Raw genomic sequence first — 20,177 nt, 5'->3', positions numbered from 1 at the left:
TGGACAGATGTGGTGATAACAGGGACAGAATTCATACAGAGCTGACCATGGGAATTGTCAGTTTTCTCTGCTACTGGAGAATTGCCTGGGGTTTCAGAGTCTCAGCTGAACCTCCTGTCTAAGGAGCCTTCTCTAATTTCAGCAGCATTTCTCCCATGAAGAAATTCATCCATCTCTGTTCAGTGAAAATTCATTGCTAGATTACAGCATCTCACTGTTTATCTACCCAACCTAGCAACTGTTTATTATATATAAGTATAAAATACAGAAGATCTTATTATTTAGCCAGAAATGTAAGCTTCCAAACTACAGGACAAGCTGGATACTTTGGGTCAGGTTCTCAGTGAACCTGAGCATAAGCTGGGTATAAGCTGGCACACATGCACACAAACTATCATGAAGGCAGAAGGGCTGGTCTTTTTCATCAGACTTGCAGAACTCTTTGGGAGTGATGTAAGTATAGTTGTTTTACAGTGATATCTCATATACCAGCAAACAGATTAAAACTCCACCACTGCTAAGGCTGATACGGTGGTGTTTACTTTTTTTTTTCTCAAAGCACCTTAATATGAGAGAAGTTCCGCACATATTTGAAAACTGTGGAGAAATTTGTCTGTCTAACCATGCCTTTCTTATAGGACTGAAAACAAAGGACATTTAATAGCCCACACAAGATCATCTCTAGGTGACTGTTCCGGGTTTGGCTGTTAAGCTGTCCTGTCAGCACCTTCCTTGAGCAGACACCGTCAGTGCGTGCATGCCAAAGCAGATCCTGTGTTCTCTTTCATGGTGCATGCTGACTTAGCTAGACACTGTCTCTGATATGAAGTTCACTGCAGGTAATGGAGGGGTTCCCACAGGTGTCAGAGTGTGCTTTCTGCCCTGGTGAGGAAGACCTTTGAGGCTTTTCCTCTGAAGCAGGCAGTTTGACTCATAGAATACAGTTTTAATTCTGCTTCTTTGCAAGAAGTGAATCTAAATTCCAATAGGTAGAAGACACTCTTTTCTTTTGTAAACTAACAGTTTCAGGCGGCAATGAGGCAAGTGCATGCGTGATTTATTTGATGCAATGTTTATGATACATTTATTGAATGGCACCCTTAAAAAAAAAAACAAGTTAGGCTATTAGGTAAGATATTAAATTTTTGAGACTGACTTTTTTTTTCTCCAATACTTGTCTGTTACTAAAAGTCAACAGACGTAATTAGCTGTGTCTAATGTCTGCCTTGTAAAATGTGTAAGGGGAGGGATCCCTCTGGCTCTGTGTTTATTGGCGTGAGCTCCTTGTTGAGGAAAGGGTTCCTGGGGGTCGTCTTTGTGCTCATGACAGGGAGAACCCAAGTACAGAACGCAGGGCTCCAAATCACCTACCATCCCTCAGGAAAGGTCTCAGTGGGTATTTCTAGGAAAATGTCAGCTAAATGCCAGTTGAAAACGCCAAGGCAGTGTAAGAATTGTTAGGAAACACGGAGGACAACCAAGTAGAATTGTTATGTTGGTATGGGCAATTTTATGTCAGTTTTTGTTGTTTCTATTTGCCAGCAAATATTTCACTCCTCTTCCTAATTGGACAAACCTTAACCTGGGAATTGGCAGTCTTCTGCCAAGAGATGAAATCCAGTCCCTGATTGCAGTGTATTTAAGATTACTGCACAGGCATGGATGTCTGGGAAAGAGCAGTCTCTCTGGGGTAGAGGGGTGGACCATGTAGGCTGCAGGCAGAAGGGACTCTGGCAGAAAGCCCACTGAAGTCAGCGGGAGGTTTTCAGCTGGTATTTGGTTCAGGCTTAAAATCTTCACTTCTGCTCTGGAGGATTTCAGTGACCTTCTCAGCTGAAGTGTTTTTAGTCCTGCTGTGCATTTCTAGGTTACACTCCCTGTTCCCTCTCTTTTGAGCAGATAGTTCCCAAGGAGTTAGCAGGGACTTCTTGACTCTTGATCTGAGAAAATAAATTCCCACTGTTGAACTTTTATCAGCTCTGCAGAGTATTCAAGCTCTGATGGGTCATCACGTGGATCAAAGCTGTTTCAATTCTGGGATAGTTACTTCTTTTGTGTGTATTGAATCCCTGTAAGTACTGTCCAACTTTACACAATGGGACATGTTGTCAGATGAAATAATTAGAATCATAAAATCATAGAATACTTTGGGTTGGAAGGGACCTTTAGAGGCCATCTAGTCCAACCCCCCTGCAGTGAGCAGGGACATCTTTAACTAGATCAGGTTGCTCGGAGCCCCGTCCAGCCTGACCTTGAATTTCTCTAGGGATGGGGCATCCACACCCTCTCCAGACAACCTCAGGAGACAAAGCAAAGCAGCAATAAAGCTCAAAGTTAATGGGAATGGAAAAGTATCAGTCCAGAAATCTTTGTGCTTTTGTCTTAAATATCTTTGAAAACCTGGATTTGAAATCCATCTAGTGTGCTCAGCCTGCACTTCTATTCAAATGGAGAAGTATCCAGATGGTACAGCCAAACCATGGACATTGTACTCAAAAATACCTTTAGTTTTTAAAACCAATTTTTGTTTTTAAAGCAAATTACAAGTGGAGAGTAAACTTAATGCTCATTTCATGCTGTTATTTAAAAGGAATGGGGAAAGTTTATTCAAGGAAAAAAAGGGAGAAAAAGAAGACAGCCCAAGTCCCAAAACAGGCATGACCCCACCCCCAGCTATTAAGTGACTTCCTAAAATGTATTTATCACACAGCTTCTTGTCTGAGGAAATTCAGTTTAGAAGCTGATGCTGAGTCCCCCCTGCACCTCTGAAATTATGCTCTGAAACAGGTTTCCTGAAATAAGTGAAAGTCCTGTGTGTGAGTGAGATTGCATATGTGAGTAACTGTTGTGGACTGGGGTTTGTTTGCTAAATGGTAATGTGGAACTTGAAAGGGAAGAATTAAAGAATAGGAGTTTTAAAAAGCCGTTATACTATGTAAAAAAGAATGCTGAAGAGGTTTCAAATTATATAGTACTTTATATTTAATTGTGTCCCAGCTATGTTACTTCTGGTCTGAAATCGCTCTTTCACTGATATGATAGGCAGTAATTTCTTCATGCTCACCTGCTGCGGTGTAGAGGTGGCATAGAGCCTTTCAAATGGACTTCTCAAACCCAGCATTTTGGTTTGGGGCTATGCCAGGACCTTTATAGCTGAAGACCTTCTGAGTGTTTTCCCTTCTGTGCAGCTTAATCAAGACAATTGCTTTTTAAATGAGAGTATCTATAAGAATGAATGTAAGTTGTGTCAAGTTACATGTGGGTTTTTTTGTTTTTGTTGGCTTTCTTGTAACTTAGTCTCACTTCAAACATAGTAGAAACATCTGTAAAGCTTATAAGCCGTGCAAAGGACTACTAGCTGAAGTGGTGGAAAAAAACGCCCAACGGACCCACATGACAAATTAAAACTGAACTTGCCACTGACTTTATGGTTTCACGTAACAGCTACTATTTAGAAATATTCTTCTTAATGAGGTAGAGTCCAGATTACTTATACATGCATATTTTTCATTTCTCCAGTTAAAAATTTAAGGCAACTTCCATGCAGTAGTCTCAGAAATAACTTTGGAACTGCTCATCTCGAAACTCTTAACAGGAATTGTTTCATTTCTTTTTTTTTTTTTTTTTTCTTGCTATGGATTCACAGATGCATTTTCAAGCAAACCAGATGAAATGAGAGGTCAATTAATAGTTGTTTTAGAGGACAGCAGTAGTGAAAGAAACACTAGCTAGGAGATCCAGGACAAGTCAGAACAGACGTGCGTGACAAATGAGTATTGCCATTTTCACTCAACCAAATGTCACTATATTGAACCTGAGTCAGTTGTTTTCCAAGCTGAAGTAATAAGGCTGTAACTGTAAGGCTTTACAATAAAATTAGAATGAAATATCAGAACCTGCTTCAATATTTATGTACAACGCACAGTGTGCTTGCTGTCTTATTCTTCCACACAGCTGCAGTGATCGCTTGCAATTATTTTTAACTTATTTTAATATATTTAAACTCATGAGGTACGTGTTCTAGAAGTGAGCTATATGTACTTTGTGGTGAATGTGGAATTTACTGAGATACTTCATGCCCTCAGGACAGAATCCCTGCAGCCTGCTTTCCTCGGGGAGGGGGGAGGCTGTACCTTAACCTGAAGGTGTGCATGTTTGCATGAGTGAGGTAGCCAGCTCTATAGAGTGAAGGACTCTTTGCCAAAAATTATGGCTTCCTGTCCTGTATTTTGTAATGGCTGATAACATAATAGAAAAATGGCTTTAAGGATCTTCAGATGTCTCTAAGTTTATAGCCAAAGGTGGAATTTACTGTAAGTAACCTTTTTCAGGCGGTTTTTTGTCTAACTATAATACTGACCTACTGACTGTTGACTTGCCTTGACTTAATTTGGATTAGCACCTATGTAATTAAAAGCATGGCAGACAGAAGTATCTGGTGAGGCTCCCTACCTACGGTCCACTCACATGTTCTTGCCCTTCTCTGTCAATCCATCAGTTCAGCAAATACTGCTTAAAGTAGTGCTTGCCTTTTGCTTTTAGATTTAGTGTGAATAAGATAGGAAGCACAAGCTGGCCCTCTGAAATCTTTCTCTTTTTTTGTCTAGGCCTGCTTTGCAGGCTGAAATGGACTGAGCAGCTTAGATAACGTTTAGCTCAGTACTATACAAAGCATGGGATGCTTTTTACCAATTTTATTGCACAAAGCAGTTTTGGGAGCAAAGGTGCCAGTGTTTCTGTGATAACTGATTTGTTTAACCAGTTGAAAGCTGCCTATATTGCTGTATGAAGTTCATGTAGCTGAAAAATAAGCTTTATTTTTGCAAATTTCCGGTCAGGGGTCACATAAGAAAGTGTTTAGTGGGACTCCTATTTAATTTGACCATAATAATAATAATAATAATAATAATTTTTAAAACCCCCAAACTCTCAAACCCTGTCTGTGTTCTGTGACTGCTAGCATATCCCAACATCTATTTCAAAATCGTCTTCAGTCACAATTTCATTTTCAAGGGTGCTGTGTAAGAAGTCAATTAATACTGCTGGGAAGAATCAGTTGATGTTAAGGGAGAAAAGTTTAGCTTCATTTTTTGGGGGGGTTTAAATAGAAAAGGATCTCTTATTAATCTTCTCCCTTTGTTGTTCTTATTTTCCCCCAGAATTCATCAGCCAGCCATCAGAGTACGACATCTTGAGCCCTGGAAAATTGCTGTAATTGTTATTGGAACAGCAGTTGCAGCAGCTATCACCATTGGTCTTCTAGTTTATTTTCTGGCATATGGTAAGTTTTGCATAACATATCATTGTTCCCATGTTTAGTGAATTTACTTTGTGCTTTTTGTGCTATGCAATGCTGGGAGTTTGCTGTATTTGAATGGGTTGGATGCAGGTGAAGGCTCATCCACTCCCTGGGTGTCTGGATATCAGTCAGCCCCAGGTGTTTCTCTAAAGTTCATTTGTTTTGGTGCTTTGAGTATTGCCTGTTCCTCCTCTTTCCCTTACAGATCAGAAGCTGTTTTATTACAGTGCCAATGTAAAAATCACCAACATCCGGTACAGTAATGAATTGTCCAGACAGTCCTCAGGAAGGTTTAGAGACCTGAGCGAGAGGGTTGAGAGACTGGTAAGTTTGGACTATTGTGCCTTTCCATTATTAAGGACAGTGTGATAATACAAGAGTCATTAATGGGAACAGCACACTCTTAGACCACATGTGTCTGGTGTACCCTGAGCCCCCATGGTTATCAGATCTGGGAAATGGATAGCACTGAGTCATGATCACACGTGGTAGACCCTGCAGGCAATTGCCAGTCTGCTTGTTCTAGCACATCCCCTCTCTTTGTCTCTGCAGTGGTGAAGTAGATATTAACAATAACTCATCTTCCTCCTGTACCACTAATCATTTAAGTATGTATTCTCTTTCCCTGTCCTGAGCCTGGCTTTGTGATTTATGTCCCACTATCTCTAAGGAAAGCATGGTTTTACACCCTCTCCTTTACAGGGTGGAGAACTTTACCTGTCAGGCTGTTGCTGTGTGTTGAGAAAATGATACACAAGTCCTTTTCCTGTGCCTTCAGTATGTTTTGTTGGGAAACCCTCCTACAAATAGCAGAGGCTGCTGTGTGGCTTTCAGTCATACAGTAGCTATGGAAATAAATAGACACATTGCAATTTCCTTTCTTGTTTTCTCTTTGAGACTTCCCCACAGATGATAATTACAGAGTTCAGCTCTTTACAGCAATAAGCATGTGATTGTGCTTGTATCTTTTTGTGTTTCATTCATCAGAGTCTGATGCGTATCTCTTACCTCCTGTTTAGCAACCTTGCACAGATAGTCAGTTAATAGGACAGTCAATGCTTTGCTCCCCACTGTCATTTACTTTAGGGACATGCTACTCGTCCACAATGAAATGTGAGCTGTGGTGAATGTTGTTCTGGAGAAGTAGGGTGTTATATAGGGATTTGGCAGCACTAGCATCTCTTCCTGGCTCCACTGCCGAGGGCCTTGGAGATCTTAGTCAAGTTGTCCTCTCTTCTGTAGTTGTTTCCTTTCTGCCCTCTTTGCCTTCCGGGGACCATACCATATTTCCCAAGATCTGCTCCTGGTGCATACCTGTATGTATAGAGTCTTACATAAGCCACACTTAGGTGCTACCACTTTACAACTATTACCTAATAACTGCAGGCTTTTAATGTTGTGATATAGTACCTTGGAGAGGGAATGTTCTCCCTGACCAAGAAGACCTTGTGTATTGCTGAAAGGGGAGGAAGGCAAGGGCTGGGGAGAAGTCTGAGGGATAATGCTTCATTGAGTAAAGTTGTATCCCTTCCTTCCACCCCATTCTCTCTTCATTTTTAAAAAATGTTGCTCTTTTGCCAAAGAAACTTATCTTAGCTGAGAAATTCTTTCAGTGTCCAATGCAGTCAGGTTTCCTCTGAACATGGCTATTAATTTAGATACTTGAATGAAAGCCAATGGTTTAGAAAACCCTCTTTCCTCTATAGGTGTTGAGCACTTCTGACAGTAGTGACAGTAAATACCAGCGCTGGTTGAGCAGTGGGAACCATTATTTCAGAGCACGTTAATTGTACCTGATAAGTAACACCATAACAAACATACAGAGAACTGTGTTGCCTTTCATTCCTTCCTGTCACTTTTCTTAAGAGCTGTCTTTAATTCAGCCCTTAACTTCTACCTTCCTCTCTCAAATTTGGTGAGTTCATTGCTGTGATTTTAGGTCAGCTGATATAAATGGTCACTGCCGTAAACTGACTTTTTTTGGTTTTAGCTCCAGGTGTTCTATCTAACAGGATGTTTGAAACTTAGAATTGTCCATAAGTTTATTTAAAGTGACTCCATACAATAATGAATAACGGTATGTTCCTTGTAAGTGATTCTCTATAAGCAAGACTCAGCTTGTGGTAACAAAAATCAAAGTAATCTTTCCAGAGACATAAATATCCTCTTGACTTCTTGACAGACAGCTGTCTCAGAACATCTGCATTTTTATTTACAGGGTTTTCACAGCATCTCTTTAATAGAGGAGGACAGAGTTGATTTTTTTTTCTAATCAAAATTCCTGATTTGTCTGGATTTACCAAAATCCCTGGCTGGTGTCAGGTTTTGGATATCCAACCCTTCCCATAGTAGTAGTAGTAACAATACCTTAAGCTCATGTTGTGAAACAGTGATTAAATGCAGATAAATGCAAGTCTTTCACAATACTGGGTGCAAAATGAACAGAAGTGAATCATCTCTGATAATAAGAAGCATTCAAATTACTTGAGTTAGTGCAACTCCCTGCCAAGTGCTCCCTTCTCTGATCCCTCCTTGATGAAGTCTCCTTTGTTTGTCCCCAGAACAATCCTGAAAGGAGCTCTTTTCAGAGTTGCTGTTTCACCAGGAAAAATATTTTTGCTCCCATAGGGGAGTCATCCCATGCCTTCCACGGGACTGGCAGCCAATGTCCTGATGTTTTCTTTGGTTTCCAGAGTTGAGTAGTAACACCCATTGTGCGAACGACATTCCCGACTCTCTTATCTCATTGAAGGTGGGAGGGAATGCAGCAAGATCATGCCAGAGAGCTGATGAAGCTAGTGCACCAGTCAACATCTCAGGGCTGACTGGAAAGTCTGGAAAGTGTCTTGTGGGGTGGAGCTGGGGGGACTGTGGAACAGATGATGAAAGGTCTTTGCTCCTTGCCTGGCTTTCTGCAAGTGGCTGTGAGGGTTCCCTCTGTGGTCTCTTGAAGAAGCATAACTGACTGAATGCCCCTGTGGAAAGAGATGTTCCAACTCATGACACCCTCGTTTTTCTGGCTGGACCAGTCATTTTTCCCTTGCCAAGCTCAAATACACTGTGCCAGACCATCCCCTCTTGCACTGGATAAAAAGGGCACAGTCACAGCCTTAATGGCTCCTTCCCCAAGGAGCTTCTATTTTATAGTAGGTTCACTTAATGCGTGGCTGATCTGCACAGCTTTTACCCATTGGTTTTCTTCAACTCCAGCACCAGACTCGGATTTTTTTTCTGCTCCCACAAAATGCATTAATTCTGTCAGACTTCCCAAGAATGCCTTGGAGGCCCTAACTACCCTCTTACTAACCACATCCTGGGGGAGATTACCAAGGCCCTGCCTAAGCTTTGCTTCTTCAGCCCCTCTGGCACCCCTGAAGTGTGGAGGGAGCTCAAACAGCCAGCTCTAGATAGACCTGGGTGACTGGGATGATCCCAGTTGCCTACTCCGGGCAGCAGCACTAGCTGCCCTGTGTGCAGGGAGAAGGGTGGACGGTCTTTGTGTCCACTGTGGGAAGTAATCTTTGACCCCTAGAGGAGGACGTGTGCATTCAGGAGAGCTTGAAATGGGTACCTCATCAAGCCCATCTTAATAAGAATTGTCTCAGCTGAAGGCTGGCAAGTCTCTAGCTGTGAGTGAGTAGTGGATACCAAGTAGCCACAGCATGTGACCTCTTCAGTACATGGCTGGTTGCTCAACAGAAATGGACACCAGCCTTTACCCTGCCAACCAGTGACTTGCAAATGTACCTGTCTGCCCTTTTTACTAGTACAATAACTTTCTGATACTTTCTCATAGATGTTGTGGGTTTTCCCCTCTTCAAGGACAGCCTATGCCACCCTAGTCACCGTGTCTCCTTCCCCTCTGGCCAGAGCTGTTCCCAGCCTTGCTGTTGGGCTGCTTCTCTCTGTCCTAGTCCATGTGTCTTTGTGGACCCTTGCATTAGACACTGTACTCTCCCCTGCTTCTGGTATTATGCCCCATCGTTATCCCCTGCTCTCTCCTGCTCCCATGTGATGGTAAGCCAGGCCATAGGTTAGGTGGATGGATGCTCCTCGGGTCTGAGTGTAGCGCAGCTCCCTCCTTGGCTAACTGGGTGGCTGGTGTTTGTTTTCTCTCCTTGAGGCCCTCAAGCCACAGAATAGACGGGCATGGATTTCCCCTGTTGCCCTATCATCCGCAAGGTACCTGGGCTCTTCCTTGTCCTTGTATTATCTGAAACCAACACAGAACTACTGGCTGGATCTGGGCAGAATGGTTGGAGATTATATTAAGAGGATACCTGGGTACTTCCCCTGGGAAACTACTGCCTATCCCAAATATTTCTATAGAAGTAATGGAATTTCATCAAGTAATTCTTGCCTCAGGACTCAGTATTGTGTGTCAGGACATCTCTTTCAGAAACAGACATCTTGCTTCAGTGTCTTCAAGTTGATAAGAGAATCTTCTGTGTCCTTAGATCCAGATGTTTTAATGAATACAGCTCTTGAAGTTTGCCCTGTCTGACAGCATTGAATTAGTGTGGGTTTAATTTAGAATTAGTCTCTCTACTGGGCATTGCAGAGGCACTTGCAATACCACAGGAAAATGCAGCAGAATAGTTCTCATGACCGTGCTTCTTTGTTGGTTTAAGGACTTGCTGATGAGTCCCTGTACTGGAGCTGGGAAGGAAGGAGGCAGTTTTCTCCCTTGGGAGATGATTATTTTAGAGGTGGTTAATGCATTTCTCTCACTATGAGAGGGCAGAAGCAGAGGCACAGTCAGGTGCCATGCACCTCCCTCCCCTCCTTCCCCCCACTACCCCGTTCTTTGAGCTGCTAAGGGGAGTGAGGATCCCAAGGACTGTCAAGTGCAGCATTTGGTACTCAGTAGTTCTCTGCAGCACTGCACTATCCCTGCTGCTTTGTGGCTCACAAACGGGGCTTGTTTCTGAATCCAATGCCTCTGCTTAGCTGCCCTCTGGGCCACTACCTGAAAGACACCAGTGGGGTGCAATGGGAGCCCACTTTGTCCTCTGCACCCTTAGTGGTGCAGATTCACAGCTGCTTCAGCACAATTCAATTACAGCCAAAGCACCCCACAGTTTCCCAGCCCCCAGGCACTGATGTCTCTTCTGTGTAGACAGGGAACTGAGCTGGAGAGAGTTGAAAGGCCAAATCCATCAAGCCACTTCAGCACCTGAGAGAAGAGATCCCCAGAGATAGGAAAGAATTTTTCAAGTGCCTATGGGTAATCATAAAAGGAACCACCTAGTTCCTTTGGCATGCTCAGATTTTATTCACCCTCATCACAGTACTTGAGTTTCTTTGTGTGTGTTCTCTCTTAACTCCCATGTAGACACTTACTTATGCTTCCATGGAAAGCAGAGCTTTAACACCTGATATTTGGCGGATGGGTTAGTCTTCAACAGGATGCTTGTAACTGAAAGACTCTGCTTTACACCTAGTGATAAGCTTGCAGTCGTCCTGATATCAGAAAGTACCTTCTGTCATTTGAGTTGTGAATAGCTTACTGTCAAACCTGCAGGGCCAAAGCCTGAAGTACTGGCTAAGGTTTCCACCTGAGTTGAACTCAAAGGAAGCCTAGCTGAAAAGACCAGCAGCAGTGAGTGAGTAGATCAGACTGCTCTTTTATGACACTTGGCCTCTTTAGGGTCAGATGTGACTCAAGTCTTCCTGGGGAGCAGAAGTGTGCATGTGTATTTGGGAGAGAGAGGGAGGTGAAATACTTCAGAGCCAAGAGCTAGCTGCAAAGCTGGCTGAAACTGTACACGAGGTGTATGTGTCACACCTTCCATGTGGGTGTTAAGGTAAAGCTCAGAAGCATGTGGCTTGCTCGGTCGGTGCCTTATGGTTCTTGGGTTGGGAGGTTAATTCAGGAGGAGTAGATCCCCAAGGCAGCAGGTTTTTGAAACACTGCTAAAGACTATTTGCTTTGGGAGACCAGATTGGGAGGACTAATTTAGAGGTGATAACTGAACATGCCCCAAGAAAAGGGCATGTGCTGAGGTTCAAGGGAGTCTAACATGACTGTCTCTTTTTTATAGCAAGTTGAAAAGTACAAGTATCTACAATTATCATGTAGCTTCATTTGCTCTGTGTGTGCTGTTCCCCCCACTCCCCATAAAACACTTGTTTTCTTCTCTCAGCCCCTGAAACAAAAGAAAATTGAAGACAAATTGGACAGATCACAGAAAGAGAAATTATGGTAGCTGCAGCAGCCAAATCTTTCCAAGGACTTTTCAGAGTCTTGCATCACCCAGACCACACTGAGTAAGAATGTTCCTGGTTGTAATAAGTTTCAAAAGAGATTTTTTTTTAGTGTTTTCAGATATGGATCCCAAAATTTAAAACCTAAGTCCTTATTTAAACCCAAGCGTTCCTAGGCTGTCCCTCAAGTACTTACTTAGTATTGATATGAGCTGAAAAGAATGGAACTTCTATTGAAAGTTTTTCTTCTTCATTGAATGCAATTTTATTTAGAAGTGTATCTATAGTACAAAAGCCAGAAAAAATAAGCTTTTTTAAAATTCAGCTTTTTAGAGACTTTTTAATAATATTCTCCTTTTTTTCTTGTTATGCAAAATAATGTCGTAAAATGCAAAAACATCTTTTATCTGTGTAAAAAGGATCTTTAAGATTAAGGAGCATTTTGAGAAAAAAATCCCAAAACAAATTTAGGGCAGTTGACAACTTCTGCTTTAAAAGCTTTATTTTAAGGGAATGGTTCTTGCAAATAGGAAGCATTGTCCTTGGACTAGCGTGGTACAATACGGGTGCCCTCTATGGGTGACTGGGGCCAGAAACAAAGCAGAAAGCATCTTTCCAGGGTAGTTCAGCCAACTGGGAAACATGACAATGTAACACTGGCCAAGATGACAGTGTGGTGACTTGTTTATTTAGCTCTGGAATTAGATGTTGACAGCACACTCGACTGTCAGCACGTATATATACAGGTGTGGACTTAAAGATATAGATGAAATGCTGTACACTGAGAGAGGAAATAACTCACAGAAAGCACTTGCATCTCAGTTGTGATACTTCTTTCGGAAATTCCTACTGAAATCAGAAGAAGAAAAACACCACTGGCATAGGCGTATACCGCATTGATTTAAAAACTGAGATGCTTTCTTGTTTTAACTTTTTTCCCAGTATTTCCTGTTTCTACATGTCACAGTAACACAGGCAACTAAAAAAATATTGAGGAAAATACAAAGTACTTTTAAATGCTATTGTGAGTTGATGCAGTGCAGCACATGAAGCTGTGGCTTAGTGTTTTTCTTCACCTTTAGGATCTCAAACTGCCAGCATGCTTTATCTAAATAGCATGAATTTCCAGGATGAAATGATTACTTATTAACAATTTGCCTATTATGCAACTCTCTCTAACGTATATTCAGCAATCAGTCAACTTCATTCTTTGTCTTATACTAATTATTAATATTATTAATTATTTGAATTATTAACACAGTGTAATTTTCTCAAGGAATAGGCATACAAGCTGATTTATATTTGTCATTTTTTTCTTGGTTCATCAAGGCAGAATGTCTAATAAGCATGTATAAAGCCAGAAAAATCACAAGACACCCCCCCCCACCCTCTCAAAATAAGTAACTTCAGATAAGTAATTCATATCCAGTGTGTGGCAAGACAAGCTATAGAAACTGCACAAGTAAAATGGACGTGAACATGAGCTGGAGAAGGAATTCAGAATGAAATACAGGGCAGTTATCGACAGTGTGTGTGATTAAGGGTAGAATCTTATCTTAATTATAGACCCACAATCCAGAATTACTGCATTGTTTACAGGTAATTAAATCAATGAAGTGATTCAGGATGTGAACTGGTGTCACTGAGATCAAAATCTGTCCGGTCAAGAGAGTGGTTGTTTAGAACATAGTGTTGTCAAAAGGGAGAATCCAAATTCAGTATTGAACTTGAGTGGCTGGATATGGCATTTGGGCATTTGTAACTTGACTACACCACTATTGGTCTTCCTTAGATTTCATAAAACTATTATTTTCCTAAGAGCTCTTCACTCCTGTATTTAATCTCCTTACCTCTATGTATTGCTTAAAAAACAGAGGGCACAGAGTTATTTTTCTGGGAAGAGCATACTTTTGGGGGGGGGGGGGGAACCCCCACACAAAAGCCCTTCTCTGGATATTGGCCCAGATGGTTTTCTCTCCAACTTGATTTTCTCTCCAAAAATTGGAAAATCTTCTCCCTAAGTGGACAAAATTTCAATGGCAGTGTGAAAGTTTTAGGAAGCTAATTATGGACAATTGAAAGGAGGGAGTAGGAATGGGAATACTCAGGCGACCTTAATTCCAGCTGTCACTATTACATGGCTATAATGAAACCCTTATGCCATTACATGCCTTTGAAATTGGTTGCGCTAGGCATAAGCATGGTACTTTAAATCCTGACGTTATCCCATGTATTAGTCCTCTTAATTTCTTTTATCCAAAAGAACAATCTTTTTAGGAACTACTGTACAAGGTCAGTTATTTCTCTTTTTGCAACCAACACCTCCAAGAACCATCCAGCTGAGCTCCTTATTTTAGTGCCAAAGTCAGATAGTGCTTACACACCTCCCAGCTTTAGCAGTCCAGTTAGTTTAATCTCTGTGAAGAGTTTGTGATACCATTTGTAGATGTATGGTATCACACTGGTCTTGCCCGCCATGACACATGCTGGCTTTGTCTACGTGTGGTTTTTGACGGGAAAGTTTCTGATCTTCTGGTTTGCTGAAGGCCCGTGGATCACTACACTCACTCTCCTTCAGGTCCATTTTCTTTGCCTTGGGCAAGCACTGTGGCTGTAGGGCTGTCGCTGCTGTGAGCAATTGTTTTCTCTGTTTCTAACGGGAGTGTGATGTCCCCATCTGGTTTGGGTCAGTGCCAGGTTCAGTTTTTCCTGTCCCTGCCTGTCTTTTTCCTCGTGCCCCCTCTCCCTCTAATCTCTGGTAGGGTTCCCAACTAAGCCCTCATTTGAAACCAGGGCAGAAGATATGTCAGGTTCTCAAAGGAGCTGCTGCTAGATTTGCGTCATGGTCAGCTCTGGGGGTCTCAGCAGGTTGGGCTGTAAGTTGGGTGCAAACTAGCTAGCAAGTTGGGTGCTAGGTATAGCATTAATCGAAGTGATTAGTAGTAACTCATAGTGTATGATTGCCACAAAACTAGAGAGAGTCACTGAACCAGGTGGTATGTTGTAATTAATTTTTATGGTCAAGAAGCTTTAAAAATCACTAATACTAGGCTTTACATCCTAAAGAGCTAGGGATGCAAGAGGAAGAATGTAGTATGAGGATAGCCGTTGAAGGCCTAAATTGGCAGCAGGCAAAAGAGCAATAGTATTGAGCAACAAGAGGATTTGTGCTCCCAAACCTACTTAATGCTTTTGAACATCCCATGCAAGTAAGTCAGTGGGTTCAGCAAATATTCCAGAGGAAAGTTCTGTCTGTCTGACCTTTCTGATAAATCATGTTACCCTGCATGCAGTGGCAGAGCAGTGTGTTGTGGGAGAAAGCAAGGGCTGACACAGCCAACCTCACTGGGTCACTTCCAGACCCAGCTACACATCTGGCCATAAACCCAGCTCATGTCAGTCCCATCCTACACTGGAGCGATGGGTTCCCTGTTGCATGTGACCTACTTCCAGAGCTTGGGGTTTTTTTGGGTCCCAGGGAGGCAGGGTATATTGGGTGACTCTGAAATCATGAAGATCTTAGTAGGTTGCTCACAGGTCTCGGAGGGTTGGCCATGGTGCAACATGAGAAAACGAGGATAATGATGAGATCCAGAGTTAATCAAGACGGGATAGCAAAACAAGTCATGTTCATCAAGGTGTAAAGGAACTTCTGGTTGCAAGGAACGAGGAAGAATTTCCATTGTGGCTGGGTTTGTACAGGTGGGGATGTTTTGTCCTCTTATTGCATCTTTGGTACCAGCTAGTATTAGTTACTGTATTGGCAGAGATGGACCAGTGTTCAGGAGTAAGGTCTGGTTTGTCTTAGAAAATTATACTGCATGGAGAGAAGTTTTGTAAAAAGGATAGAGGATATGAAATTAAATTGAGAAGATACCAGATGGCATTAAGATAAACTAGCCAGAAAACATTAACTTAAAGAAAATCTTGTTTGGATGAATGCTAAAATAAAGGATGTCTGGAAAATGCTGATCACTTGAAAGGAGCAGGACTTGGCACTTGGTTAAGAATGCTTGTAGACCTTGCCTGCAGCAGCAACTGTTACCATTGAGCAGTTGCTAGACAAGGGCCAAGAAAACAAGTGAGATGCACTTAATCAGTGGTGAATTTAAGGGATCTGGCCAAGACAGTGTCACTTTGGCTGTAATCAAAGCAAAATGCTTAAAATGAGTGTAGATGCCTCTCCCAGGCAGGATTGGGTCCCATCTACTTCCCAGACAAATTCTAGCTGCTTTTGCTTCCAGGGTTGTGACTCAAGCTGAAAAGAAAGCTATAAGCAGGCTGGAGAGAAATGTTTGCTGTTTGATATGTGTGTGAAAGGCTTTACCAGAAGATGAACAGTAAAAGCAGGAGACAGAGCATTAATCTTTGAAAGTTATTATCTGAAGGCATCTTGCCACATCTTTTCACCTTGCGTAAACTCTGTATGAATATAAAGATTACTGTTGTTAATTCAGGTTACCAAAATTATTGTTGAAGGAAAGAGGGGATCTGGGACAGATTCATGTCTGTCAAACAAATTCATCAGCAGGTGGGGGATAGGGGCCACAGTGCAGAGGTTTGACTAGCATGTCTTTCCTGATAAGATACAGCAGATTACAAAAGTAAAAAAATGCCAGGTCAAGTATGAAGGTGTTAAAGGCCCTGCAAGGATCACTGGAAACAAAAAGACTCTTCAGTTGTTTTTTGTTTATCTGCTGGTGATGTAGTACTAAGTCAACTCTTAAAGAGGATAAAGTTAGTGGTAGTGTATCACAGGAAAAGTGGCTACTTTTTCATTCAGACATGAAATAGTGAAAGAGAATGTAAATAACACAAATCCAGTAAATTTTATATCATTTTAAATCATATGCTTACTTTTCTCTCCATAGGAATGACTAACAACCCTTTTGGATTGAATTTTCTGAGAACAATGTCTGTTGCTGATAGTTCAGTTGCATTTGGACTCCTTAGATTCTTTTTGTAAAAAGACTGTGTGTAACTTTATTTTGTCAGATGCCATGGGAAATCTTTCTCTGCGGCAGCATTGGTGTTCCTGATCAGACTGTACAGAACATCTAGGAAGTGGGCCAGGGCGAGGAGAAAAGGAGAAAGCCAAACACATCAGGAGTACAAAAAACACAATCATATGAGCCGCTCAAGCGGTAGCAAAGATACACAAGGGACTGTGAATTCTTGCCCTCTTTCACTCCCAATTTCACTCCCAATTCTTGCCCTGTTTCACTCCCAAGCTTAGTCAGCCTACGTTCGCTTTAGCAATGTAGAAGCTTGCTGTGTACCTCAGCCCAGCTTAAGGCTCTCTTTTGTCTGCAGAGCACTCTGCAAAGATGTTCCTGTCCCAAAGATCTCAAAGGTTCTTAGAGGCAGTGCAGCCAAAGATAGCACATGCCATTGCATGCCACCAAGCTGGTAGTGCTGCTTAACTACGTGCTTCTGCTTAACTACGTGCTTCTGCTTAACTACGTGCTTCTGCTTAACTACGTGCTTCTGCTTACACAATTATCGGTGAAGCAGTTAACACTGTGACAGAAACAATAAGCAAATGTTATCATTAAAAAAAATAAAAATAGCTTTTTGTCTGAGGGCAAAATCTTCCAATAACCAAGGGTGGTGGTGGAAAAGGCTGTGGAGTTATAGGACAGAAAACACTTTATTCTTGATTTCTAACTGTATGCCCTATAAAATGCAGTGGTAGCAGCTGCCAATCTGTGAAGTGACAGGATAAAGAACATTCTGCATATATATACAGTAGCTTGTCACAGTTGATATATTTTTTCCATAGAATTCTATCTGTTACAAATTTTGAAGTAATTCCAGATAACTGCCAGTAACAGCAAGATAAAAGATCAGCTCAATGTACGACCACGAACATTTTTTTCCTTATGTATGTTAAAATCACCTTAAAATAATGTACAGTTTACATCTTAAAATTATCTGCTTCAGTATCACTGTGTAACGACATGAGGCTTCATCTTATGACAGCCATGGCTGGAAAGAGGGGCTTTGTGTTATTTGGGAGGAATCACCCCCAAATTCTGTGCTTACATGCATGTTTCTGTAACTGAATGATTTCAACATACTAGAAGTTTGAGAACCATTACTCTTTTCTTTCCTTTGGAAGACAGAAAATCTGGATACTTGGCTAAATCGGACAGCAATTATGGGCTAAAAACTGCAGAAAAGACAACTTGTGTGATTTTTTTTAAAGCATTTCTGTGTAGCTTTTCCTGTAATGCATTTGATGTTTACAGGATACGTTCGATTTACTTGGGTCTTGCTGATAGGAGGAACTGCATAACTCAGTAGTGACTTTGCTATTTCTCAGTACTTCAGTGATCCTGAGCCATTCCAGGCAGAATTTCGTGCCGTGCCGTATCACACTGCGCTGTCTCAGACTGATCACACAATCTTGAGACAACATTCAGCTTAAAGCAGGATGTGGTTAAGTAGGCACCAGCTGCTTGAGATGTCATTTGGGGATTGATTCCTTATGAGTCCTAGATTTCCAATTTCTGATGAGAATTGCTTGACAGTTCCCCTAGCATGTGGCAAATCACAAGGGTGTTTGAGAGGTATAATTGGCGATCACTGGTAGTTTTGCTATAAATTTTTATAGGACCGAGGATAAATGCTGTATCAGAAAGGACCCCTACAAGGGATGCTCACTGCAGTGCAGAGCACAGTGTGCTGCATCCTTCCTGTTGGCTGTCTTTAGCAGGTTCTGCTTTTGGAGATTGCAGCAGTGTGTTTCAAAGATGTTTATAAACACTCCTCATTATGCCTGGGGAGTGGACAGGGCAGCACTATAGTGGCACACTGATGTAGTCATAGGATATTTTTAAAAAATGAGTTAACTTTTTATGATGTGCCTCAGGCCACATAGGAACAGTTAGGAAAAGTCTGTGGCAAATGCTGTCTAGAGGCTGGGCTGGATTATGTTTCTTAGCTCTGTAAGATGTGAGTTTGTAACTGAATGCTGTTTTCTGAATGCTCCTTCCAGCAGTATGTCCATTTCCCTCCATTTTTGTTGTTATCTTATATTTTTCTTTTTTCAACAGATCGACAAGACATTTTACAATTCCATTTTAAGGAAAAAATACATCCGTTCACGCTTAATCAGAGTGAGGTATGTGAGATTATCATAAATGCACACAGCTGAGATAAAATGAAATGTACACCAAGCCCAGCTAGAAAGCCATTTGATCTAATTCAGTACAGTGTATTTTATGTAAGACCGGAGCATAATCCCCAATTGAGCATAATCTTATTTTGAACCATGCCCTCCTTTGGATCTTGATACAGAAGATAAACTTCAGTCAGTCCACATTCTGTACAAGTTTGTGTTTGGATCTTGAGCAAGCTTTAGCTAATAAAGTAGCTATAACTTGAGCTATCTAAAAATAAAAACAATTTTCAAAACTGTTTCCTTCACTGTAACACAAATTATCATTTTACTTCTAGTATTGCTACTGTGCTGGGCTTGTCAAGTAAAACCCAAGCATGGCTGCACTGGTTCAGAAGGTCCCACTTGTCGCCGTTGCATCTCTAAGAATGGGCATAAGTAGGTGCCTAGGGAACAGTAGCAGCACAACAGACATGTATGATAACTGCTTCTTGGTATGCTCCCTACCTCCAGCTGTTTACCACTTGGGATTTCCTGAAGTGGTGGTTTGTTTAGCAGCCCCTGGTGGAGTTATTTTCCAAGGACTTGTCCAGCCTCCCCTGGACTCTTTAAATTTCTGCACCTCAGTCCTCTAGTGAGGAATTACTTGTAAAGAGCTGCCTTCTTTGGATCATTCAGTGGCACCTAGTTCTTGTGCTGGAAGAGGTGATGAAAAGTTGATTTCTATCCCTCCTCTCCATGCAATTAGTGGTATCGGACACTCCCATCATATGCCTTTTCTCTCCTGTATCAATGAGCTTTACTCTTTTCTTCTGTTGAAAGTCCCAGCCTGCTCAGCCATTCTTTGCAGGAACTGTTCCTTGTCACCTTGTCACCCTGCCTAGCATCTCTTTCAGGCCCCCTGTCCCTGGATAGGGATATGCTAGGATATGAGGAAGGGGTCACACCTGTGGTTGGGATTATCACTGAGCAATGGTTTGTTGGGTTTTTTTCCTCTCTTTTATTCTGTGTTCATTTGCCAATGTTTGATTTGAGTGTTTTGACCACTGAGTGCTGAAAATGGCCTTTTAATAGAACTCTCTATTGTAATACTAAGGTCTTGCTCGTGAGTGACAGTGCCCATTGCTTTGCAAGTAAACCTTGAATGTCTTCATAGTCATGCGCTAGAGCTGCAAGACTAATGATCACAGCCTCAAGATCTTATTCCTGTGACTGTATTTCTCCTTGTTCTTCTACAGTTTGTGACATCCTGCCTCCTGCTTTACCTTAGCTTAATCCCCAGTTAGGCAAATCACACAAGTTGTCATTTGAATGTAGCTTTAGGAATATTTTTTGATACTGACTAGACTGTTATAAGTCTAGACAAGGTGATTTAAGGATCTGACAGTCCAATCTGTAGGGAGAAGTAATATTTTTTATGACCTTTTTTTCCCCAAGGACAGACTGCGGTATTTGCTGTGATGTTTGCTGTGTTGGATACAAGACTTGTATGTGCCAAGGCTTGTTTGCTTTTTCAATTATACAAGCTTTATGCCTCTTTAAGTGACT

The 20,177-nt window shown here is 41.7% G+C and overlaps 1 protein-coding gene across 1 annotated transcript in view; it reads left to right on the top strand.

Annotated features, from left to right (window-relative positions):
* The window catches only part of LOC142056192 (transmembrane protease serine 11E-like), a 45,014-nt gene that overhangs the window by 3,763 nt on the left and 21,074 nt on the right, over positions 1-20,177 (top strand). The window contains exons 2-4 of the mRNA XM_075090597.1: positions 5,160-5,281; positions 5,505-5,623; positions 18,565-18,632. Coding sequence (XP_074946698.1) covers positions 5,160-5,281; positions 5,505-5,623; positions 18,565-18,632 — 309 coding nt within the window. The remainder of the gene's footprint in view (positions 1-5,159; positions 5,282-5,504; positions 5,624-18,564; positions 18,633-20,177) is intronic.

Source organism: Phalacrocorax aristotelis, chromosome 4 (assembly GCF_949628215.1).
Source record: "Phalacrocorax aristotelis chromosome 4, bGulAri2.1, whole genome shotgun sequence".
NCBI lineage: Eukaryota > Metazoa > Chordata > Aves > Suliformes > Phalacrocoracidae > Phalacrocorax > Phalacrocorax aristotelis.
This window is presented reverse-complemented; position numbering and strand designations above follow the sequence as displayed.